At 38.0% G+C, this 10,022-nt stretch overlaps 1 protein-coding gene across 6 annotated transcripts; it reads right to left on the reverse strand.

The window, feature by feature from the left end:
- Positions 1-74: 74 nt before the first annotated feature.
- On the reverse strand, positions 75-9,797 carry LOC121875401 (actin-related protein 2/3 complex subunit 1A-like). Of its 6 annotated transcripts, none has more exons than XR_006090596.1 (6): positions 9,691-9,797; positions 9,222-9,411; positions 8,056-8,153; positions 6,832-6,983; positions 6,150-6,264; positions 75-177 (listed from the first exon to the last, which is right to left on the reverse strand). XR_006090596.1 is itself a non-coding variant. In XM_042379955.1 (6 exons), exons 3-6 carry the CDS (start codon positions 8,120-8,122, stop codon positions 174-176), a joined length of 294 nt encoding a protein of 97 aa, XP_042235889.1. In that variant the 5' UTR covers positions 8,123-8,153; positions 9,222-9,411; positions 9,691-9,796; the 3' UTR covers positions 75-173. The 6 variants fall into 6 exon arrangements, 5 of the variants coding, with proteins under 5 accessions (XP_042235889.1, XP_042235890.1, XP_042235887.1 ...); XM_042379955.1 differs by having other exon boundaries at positions 6,150-6,220; positions 9,691-9,796; XM_042379953.1 differs by lacking the exon at positions 75-177 and adding an exon at positions 5,756-5,870 and having other exon boundaries at positions 6,150-6,220; positions 8,056-8,145.
- Positions 9,798-10,022: the final 225 nt, after the last annotated feature.

The following is a 10,022-nucleotide window of genomic DNA, read 5'->3' on the forward strand; positions in this document are numbered from 1 at the left end:
ATATTATCTAGATATTACTACATATTAATTCACAGAAATAAACAAACATGTTGTCAGTAAAGAAGAACACTCACCTCAACCCAAGAAACAGGAAGTTTGCAGGTGTAAGTCCTGGACCCACTCTCCAGAAGACTTTTTCAAAGCACACTAAGTCTCGGTAATATCCAGGAAGGTCACCTGCAACAAGAAAGTCTCTTTCAGAAACAGGTAATTAAACACAATTGAAATCTTAACTATAAAGTAGAAGGAGAGAAGACAACTTGTTTCAGTTGCTCTCCACCCATAGCAGGAAAAGGCTGATATCATCATAATCATATCCAACATTTCATGTCTATTTCCCACAGTTGTGTGCATAGCCATGATTACCTGATGGCAGCTCTCTAAGCTGCATAATGTCTTTTAATAACATCATAAAGATTAACTTGTAAATGTGTCCACCAAACTTTGAGGGCTTGGAACCCTTGGAAGCTCTAAACTAGAGTGATTAGGGCTAAACTGACCATCAGCCAACTTCCCCCTAACCATGTCCCATGATCAGATGTTTGACAAAGCAAGGTTGTCCATGGTGGCTTGGAAGGTATGGAAATCACTCAAGGTTTCACAGCACACGAGTTACCAATTATTTACTTGTCAGACTTTATCACTGAGCGGGAAGAAGAATCAACCCCACATAATCCACTGACCTCTTATGATGACATCAAAGGAGGAGGATGGGATCTCATTAATTCTTTTTAGGCTCTATTATCAAACAGTATTTCAGGATCTATCCTTTATAACTAGTTATCTGTCAAAAATAACTAATGAATGCTTAAGCTGTGCTGTACAAAGAGCACTCTCATGAAGAAGACCGACCACAGTTGATACAAAACTGTACCACGTATGAAAATACGGAAGTTAAAGACACACGTAATGAAAATTGAAAATGCCCGAACTGCAAAGGACATCACCGCACTTTGGCAGCACGATGTCCAGTAAGGAAGGATATCATCAAAGACATGAAGGAAAAGGAAAAATCGAACAAACATATAGAAACTGACCCAACCAAAACCTATGCTGCAATAACAAAGTTGCAAGACACTACAGATGGCACGCGACGCCGCCTACTCCATCGTGACAATCCCAGAACCAGAAATTTGACACGACAGTCCTCTTAATCTAGATTTCCGTCCGGGATAGATTAAAAGGGGTCCGCTTAACGAGGGTCTACCCTTCACCATATACTAGCCACACCGACATGCCTACATAATCAACGGGCTAACACGGGAAATATCTGAAAAACTATCAGAGAGAAATGTTTGCAGCTAACAACCTACCACAGGTAAACTTCCCAGACAATGCCCCATCAGCAGACATTTTCAAAATAATAACCGAAAACAGTCTAGGAATCACCAGCAAAGAAAGGGAAGATAAAATAACACAACAAGAAAATTGCACAGGAGCAGAGACTGCAATGACAACAACCCACTCCCAACTAACCACAACACACTACGAGACCACAGAGAACACAACCGACCAATCAGCGAAGTCAACACCAGCAAGCCTGCGTAGAGAGAACCCCACTGGTCAACGGCCAGCCGACATCGGAGACAGCATAGGAATCAGGTTTTATTCAGTCAACTCCCAGCCAACAGTAACAACTGTTAAAAGATATTCAAGAAGGAACAACCAAATACACATACGAAGACAACAGGGTAGAAGAGGGATTCATAAAAACACTAATACGTGGAGGAAAAATAAGCAGCAAATATAACAAAATCGAGAGTGTAGACCTATCAAAATTCAAGAAAATAAGAACAGGACTGAAGGAGGAGAGACACTCTCCCCCGTAGAGACCCGAGTAACCAAACAACACTCACCAAGTTCCCGCGACCCACGAATACGCACAACAGAACACTGAAAATAATACAACACAACGTCCTGGCCTGGACACATACAAGAAAAGCAGAACTAACAAACATATACAACAACATAGACCCAGACCTGATTCTCATAAACTCACACCGACGGAAAAACAGTGACAAAATAAAACTCTTCAACTATTACACACATCAACTGAACATACACTCATAGACAATTTCCAAACCTACTTCTTAGCAGTCGAAATCAACACAACTAAAGGCCCAATAACAATCGGAACAACATATTTACCTTGCCGACGACAAACATTCCCGACTGGTGACTTACTAAAACTAATGAGACGTAACACACCAGCATACAGTATTTTATAGGAAACTTAAATGCGACACACACCATACTCGGACACAGAACCAGAAACCCAAGGGGGAAGATTATACACGACCTATTAGAAAACGGCAACATCACACACCTGGGCCCAGATTTCGAAACCTACATAGCTGCAGGAAGCACCGGGAAGCCGGATATGGTTTTGACCAATAGACACCACCATTTGAATTCACACATGAAACCTGGACCAACCACCACTAGCGATCACCTGCCCATAATTATCACTCTATCAACATCACCAATACAAATCCCCTCCATCCCTAGATTCTCTTTCAACAGAGCAAACTGGGAGGGTTTTAAGGCAGAACTCAACACAAACGAACAAATACATCAACATAAAAACACAGCAGACATTGATATAGCCCTGGAAACATGGTACTCTAAAGTCACCACAGCCATGGAAAATAACACCCCCAAAACAACTTACCGCACACTACCCCACGCACAATTAACACACGAACAGAAGATAATCCAGACAAGACTGAATAATATACTAGAACATACAAATACACACGGCTGGAACCAAGAAACAATAACTCTCTTCAGAAACCTAAAGGAAGAGCTGAAAGAAATATGTAAACAATCACACAACGACAAATGGAACCAGATAATCACAAACACAGAGGCCGATTATCACAACCCAAAATTTTTCTGGAGTAAAACAAAAAACTAATGGGCACTAACTCCATAGATAACAGCCATCTTACGACAACGGGGTAAAAGCTAGAGAATCTGTAGAAAAAGAACTGATCTTCAGAAATTTCTGGAGCAACATATATAAAATGACAGAAGAAGAAACAGAAACTATTGTAGAGTAACAGAACAGATGGTAACAACACACCTTACACTAAACACACAGAAATGGCAACCACCAAGAACAATAGACCTCAACATACTAATCAGTGCAGACACATTAACCTTGCCAATCACCACAAAGACATAAGAAACATAATAACCAGTTTTAAAAATAAAGCACCTGGACTAAGTCAGACAAACAAAACAGTCCTTCAAAACATACCCACAGATCTTTAACGCTTCACTAGCAACAGGACACTTCCCCAGACCTATATCCTTATTAGAAACACCAGGAAAAATACTAGAAAAAATAGTCAACAGCAGACTCAGAAACTATCTAGAACAGGAAAACAAATATAACCCCAGACAACACGGATTCCGAAAGAACCGAGGCACAAACACGGCTATTGCATTAATTTGAGAATCAATAGCTAACGCCGTCAGCAATAAAAACCAGTGCAATATTGTTCTCAGAGACGTATCAAAAGCTTTTGATAAAATGTGGCTCTAATTCCACAGTGAATTTGATCGAGGGGGCAAAGTTGTTAAGTTGTGGCAGGAATGCTTTTAGGTCCTCATTACATGGCCAGAGACATAATACATCATCAACATATCTAAACCAGACTGCTGAAGGTGGTAAAATATTACTTAATAGTTTCTTTTCAACTGCCACAACTTAACAACTTAGCCCCCTTGCTCAAATTCACTGTGGAATTAGAGCATGACTGTAAATTGCCTTTACTAGACTGTCTGATCCACAGAATAGGTAACACCTTTAAGTTCAGTATTTATAGGAAACCTACTCATGTGTGTTCATACATTCATTATTATTCTGCCCACCATAATAGTCAAACAGTCAGTATTTTCATCATTGTTTTTATGTGCTTTGAGAATTTGCAGCCCGGAATTTATTGATGAGGAATATAAATATATCTATAATATTGGCTTGAACCTTCAGTACCCTAGATCTTTCATAGACAAATGCCTTAACATTACTAAGAAATCTTTCTATAGAACCAATCCCAAGCCCACCCATGACCATAAGAATCTCTTAGTATTACCATTTCACAAAAGGTTAGGTAAAGTCTTTTGTTTTCGTGTAGTTTATCCTAATTTACATTGAAATGCATTACGTTTCATCAAAACTACTATTTATTTCTGAGAATATGGAAATGTAATATTTTGCTGAAATGACGTAGGTATTACAGTGGAAAGTGACGAAAGCAATGACTTTCACTTTCTTTCGTTCAAAAGATGTTACCGTAATCGCTTTTTGAATGGTTTTCAGTTAAAAAACTGTTGTAATACAATAATATTCAATCCTAATTCACTTGTGATGCAACAGTTTTTTACTGAAAACCATTCGAAAAGCGATTACGGTAACATCTTTTGAACGAAAGAAAGCGAAAGTCATTGTTTTCGTCACGATTTTATCCCACTTTCCACTGTAATACGGACGTCATTTCAGCAAAAATATTACATTTCCGTGAATGTAGTATATCAAGCACAGTATGAATAGAATATCATTGTAATATAACAGTATTTAAACCAAAAACTATTAAAAAAACGAGTAACATATCTTGAACATCGGAAGGTTAGGTAAAGTCTTTTGTTTTCATCATGTATTTTATCCTATTTTACATTGAAATACACCACGTTTCAGCAAAACTACTATTTTTTTCTGAGAATATATTCATTCAGGTGCAGTTTAGGTAAAATATACATGTGCTGTAACATTTTTTTAATTGAAAACGATTTGAAAAACACGTACCCTCTAGCCCTGTTCAAGGAGAAGACTGGGAAGAGCTGTTTGGTGCTTAAGACGATGACAAGGAAAATGATTTTGATGGATTTTAATGAAAATATTCAGAAATATGGTATTGTAGTATTTATTCAAGTGAATTAGGATAGAATATTATTGTAATACAACAGTAGTGACGATGTGGAGGAGGCGGAGGCATAGAGCGGGGACGAGCGGTGACTGGCGGCAGCAGGGACGAGTGGAGATGCCAGCCAGTACATTACGGGTGTACAGTATTAATTGATTTTATAGCTCTTTTTGCATTTTAATATTAAATACTGTACATTACGTTTCAACAAAACTACTGTACTTGTTTCAAATTTAATTAACAAAGATTGATGTTTCAAATGTAATGAACAAAAATTGATGTACAGTATCTATAAATAAACTTTAAAAAATGAATACTTTGTTTTACATCGTCCTGTGTATACCATACCATGCATTTGGCTACTTTGGGCTTCCTATGATGATGCAAGAGATCTGCCCTGGCAACTGTACCGACACTCACAGCTGGTGGTGCGTCGTTTCCATAGTTTACTGGTAGTTATGGTAAATATTTTTCAACCTAAAGAAACTATTAGCCGTTTAGAGGTCGACCTCCAATTTTTTGCCAAATAATTTGGTCTTAAAAACTCGAACTACACACAGGTATATATGGTAAATAAGGACATGGGGGGCCAGGGGTTTTTCAGGGGGGGGGGGGCAAAAGTACACGGATTTTTAACATTCACGGGTATCTCTCAAACCTAACACCCGCGTATGTTAAGGGCCGACTGTATGTATGTATGTATGTATGTATGTATATATATATATATATATATATATATATATATATATATATATATATATATATATATATATATATATATATATATATATATATATATATATATATATATATATATATATATATATATACATGTGTAACAAAGCACAAAGCAGGGAACTTCCAATTCAGGGATGGGACACACTTGTAGTCTTCTCTCAATTATTTACTCTAGAAATCACCCGAGAAGGAAGAGGCTGGGACCTAGATCAGACATAACTAGTTATTATACATACAAAACAAGCATCAACTGTTGTCATATGGGTACCACACAGTAGTAGGAATTAAACAATACATAATAAACCCAACACAGGGGGTGGTGTAGACTCACTCCAGGGTGAATGTCTGGAGAGCAACGCTAGAATTAGCCTTATTCTGGCTTACAAACTACCTCCACGAGATCATCACATTCTTCATATAACATTTATTATGCTCAATCTATCAAACACACTCTAACAGAGCAAAGAAATACGTGGGACATACCTGCTACTGGGCCCCGGGATGTAAACAATGCCATGGCGTCTCTCCCCCCCCGGCTGGGATGTATATTCGTTCTAGCGCGGATTCACAAGACAAAATTACGTTTTCCTCCTCGAAGCTTACAAAAATACATATCCATATCAATAATATTCTATATCACAAAATGGTTGTCTCTGGAGTTCCTCATACCACACACACTCCTCCATACAAATGTTTGCCGATGGCGCCAAGTTATTTCGGGAAATTAAGAACCGAGCATTTGCATTCATCTACAATGCTTTTTTCCTTTTTAACCTCCTCACTACCCTGTATTTGGAAACCACTTTTAATATTTTATTCGGCTAATGCCAGACAATTTTATTCAGCAGAGTGTGGACCCAGTGCACAAGTGGTTAAGGTGACACAATCAGTACAAACCTTCACACCAAGAATAGCTTCCCATTATTACCAGGAACTATATAACACAACATAGAAAATATCAGCTGCTCGTGAGGGTTGTTATAAGTTCCACTCCACTTGCTAAGTAAAAAGTGTGGTTGATAGATCTGTTAAGTACAACCATAGAGTGAAAAAATGTATATGTTACAATACAAAACTAACTGAACCAAAAAAGATAAAGTTAAAGTCTTAAATTATTTATGCCTTAACCACATGAAAAGGTTAAATAAATACACAGTAAACTTACTGCTCCACATGTAACAATGCGATTGGTGCTGGGAGCCCAGTCAATGCCTGTGACACGCAGATCATGACCCTGGAGTGTTTCCTGAAGCTTCCACTCTGATGCAGCTCTGCCATATATATTCACTTCATTGTTGTTGAGACTCAATGCCACTTCTGTAAGAAATACACACACATGCACTGAGGTTGCAAAACTAGAGAAACAAAACAAAACTACAGAGAAGCTAAGTAGCTAAATAAAATCTAAACCTAACAATGAAAAAAAAAATAAAAAATAAAATTAACTCCACCTACTTTCTGGTACAAACTGGGAGAGATCAGAAGCTTTGAACATGTTATGACCAGAAGAGGAAACCAGTCCTGCTCAGGTATAAAAAAGAGGACTGAACCCCCCCCCCAGTGATTATGCTGTATTATGACAGCTGTCTGGCTGAAAACTTAGGTAAAATTGCAGATTACAGCAACCAAAGAATAACCTAATCTAATCTTCCAGAATTCTGTGGTTGCATTTATTTTTTATTTTTATTTTTTATTTTTTTACGGGGAATAGGCCACCCAGCAACAGGTCATTGAACCACAATGGGGCCTAGGGGGCAAAAAAAATAAGAGTAAAAAGAAATTGAATTGCCCACAGAGAAACTGTGGGCACCACGGGCAATACGAGCGTTACAAGTCCACGGCCTTGCCGGCAGTACACGGGATGCCAAATCCACCAAACATTGGCCATTAAAGTACCTGTAAAAAAGAGAGTGAAGCAACATTGAAGCAAAGAGAAAGGGATGAAAGATTATCAATTAAAGGAGGAGAGTCAATAAGATGAAATGCCTTTGATTCCACCTTATCTAACAGTTGGACAGAAGAAGAGCCACCCTCGATATGAGCACAGTACTCCAAGTTAGGACAAATGAATCTCTTATAAACTGAAGCAACTGCTCAGGAGTAAAGTAGCTACGGCATCTGTACAGCATTCCCAGCTTTCGGAAGGCAGTTTTAGCAATGTTGTGGATGTGTGGCTTCCATGACATATTATAGGTAATGGTGAGACCTAACATATCTATTTTAGAACTTAGCAGAATGATTGCATCCTGAAATGTGATTGGTGGGAGATCATCAAATATTACAAAAACTTCTTCTAGAAAAGTGATACCGATACAACTCAGTTTGAAAATTAGATGGCAATTTACCTGCCAGGCAAGTGCTATTTAACTTCATATAGGTCGGTACTCACGGCTGCGGTCCTCATTCCGGGCACGACAAGCGATGGGCACGAGGCCGAACCGGAACACTTCTGTCATGGCGTATCACTTGGAGCAGGTGTCTGTAACACTGTGTAAAATAAATGGTAAATTTTCACAAATGCACCGGTCTTTGTTCAGATATTAAAAATATGTTTTTTCAATGTTACTCGATGAGTTTCGAACAAATTTAATATTAATTTCAGCCGGAAATCAATAGTTCTTTGGGTAAATCACATAAATAAAAAACCAACAAACTAACAAAACCAAACCTAACCTTAACTAACCTAACACTATTTTTCCGACGAAAATCTGCAATTGACGTAAAACTCTCGCCCAATTATAAGTCTCCTATAGCCAATAAGAAACTCCCACACCACCCCCCACACATGCGCTGTAGATGCTTAAGAATCCAACACGGAGGTAAGGAGCACTGCGCGACGGGCGGTCAGACCTCCGTGAGACGTAAACAACAAATGACAACACTCGTGAATGACCAAATCTAATAATATTGAAAAATTAATATCTCGGTTATCCTTAATTTCCGGCGGAAATGTCACAAAAGAAAAATGTCTTAGATTGTCTAAACATTACGAAAAACATATTAATAACAGTGAGAGAAATACCAGTGCAAGATCGAAAATTCACTAAATAAATTATAAAACTTACACAAGTCATAAATAAAACTATATAAATATATCAGGTTTTAATAGGTTCTAGTAAATGTCACCTAGATTTTAAAATATATCATAATGGTAAGAACATATTGAAAAAATGAAAGAAATTGAACAACACCTGCTGGTTTTAGTCATCTCTTCAAAGAATACCTTTATACCCGTTAAATATAAGATTAACTTTAATTTCTTACCGTAAATAAAGTGGCAACCATCTGTATCCATTAACTAAAACAGTAACTACATGGATATTACAGTACAAATATAAATCTTTCACCAATTACATGACCAATGTATATAATTATTATCATAGATATACGAATTATTGGTTAAAGGCGATGAATCATTTACAGTAGGCGGGGCTGTCCCCTCACGTCTTCCGCCATAACTACGACCTACAATAACTTCTTTCATGCTATTAGGAAGTTAATTTGTTATATATTATCAAAATACATGGAACAAAAAAAAGAGTTCCTTCTACTTACCTAAATATTGAAGGATATTAGCAGACTCTGGTCAACATCCTCAAGTCCTGACCAAAACAGCTTGAGTCTCAACCTGTTGGCCTGACTTAAAGCACAAAGCAGGGAACTCCCAACTCAGGGATGGGACACACTTGTAGTCTTCTCTCAATTATTTACTCTAGAAATCACCCGAGAAGGAAGAGGCTGGGACCTAGATCAGACATAACTAGTTATTATACATACAAAACAAGCATCAACTGTTGTCATATGGGTACCACACAGTAGTAGGAATTAAACAATACATAATAAACCCAACACAGGGGGTGGTGTAGACTCACTCCAGGGTGAATGTCTGGAGAGCAACGCTAGAATTAGCCTTATTCTGGCTTACAAACTACCTCCACGAGATCATCACATTCTTCATATAACATTTATTATGCTCAATCTATCAAACACACTCTAACAGAGCAAAGAAATACGTGGGACCTACCTGCTACTGGGCCCCGGGATGTAAACAACGCCATGGCGTCTCTCCCCCCCCCCATATTCGTTCTAGCGCGGATTCACAAGACATAATTACGTTTTCCTCCTCGAAGCTTACAAAAATACATATCCATATCAATAATATTCTATATCACAAAATGGTTGTCTCTGGAGTTCCTCATACCACACACACTCCTCCATACAAATGTTTGCCGATGGCGCCAAGTTATTTCGGGAAATTAAGAACCGAGCATTTGCATTCATCTACAATGCTTTTTTCCTTTTTAACCTCCTCACTACCCTGTATTTGGAAACCACTTTTAATATTTTATTCAGCTA

The sequence above is a fragment of the Homarus americanus genome, unplaced genomic scaffold (genome assembly GCF_018991925.1).
Source record: "Homarus americanus isolate GMGI-L3 unplaced genomic scaffold, GMGI_Hamer_2.0 scaffold448, whole genome shotgun sequence".
Taxonomy (NCBI): Eukaryota; Metazoa; Arthropoda; class Malacostraca; order Decapoda; family Nephropidae; genus Homarus; species Homarus americanus.

Coding starts and splice junctions, on each gene's coding strand:
- LOC121875401 (XM_042379953.1), bottom strand. CDS start 8,122: ATGACAGAAGTGTTCCGGTTCGGCCTCGTGCCCATCGCTTGTCGTGCC. Junction 6,984..8,055: donor CCGGAATGAGGACCGCAGCC/GTGAGTACCGAC, acceptor TATTTCTTACAG/AAGTGGCATTGAGTCTCAAC. Junction 5,871..6,149: donor ATCCCGGGGCCCAGTAGCAG/GTATGTCCCACG, acceptor TGTCTGATCTAG/GTCCCAGCCTCTTCCTTCTC.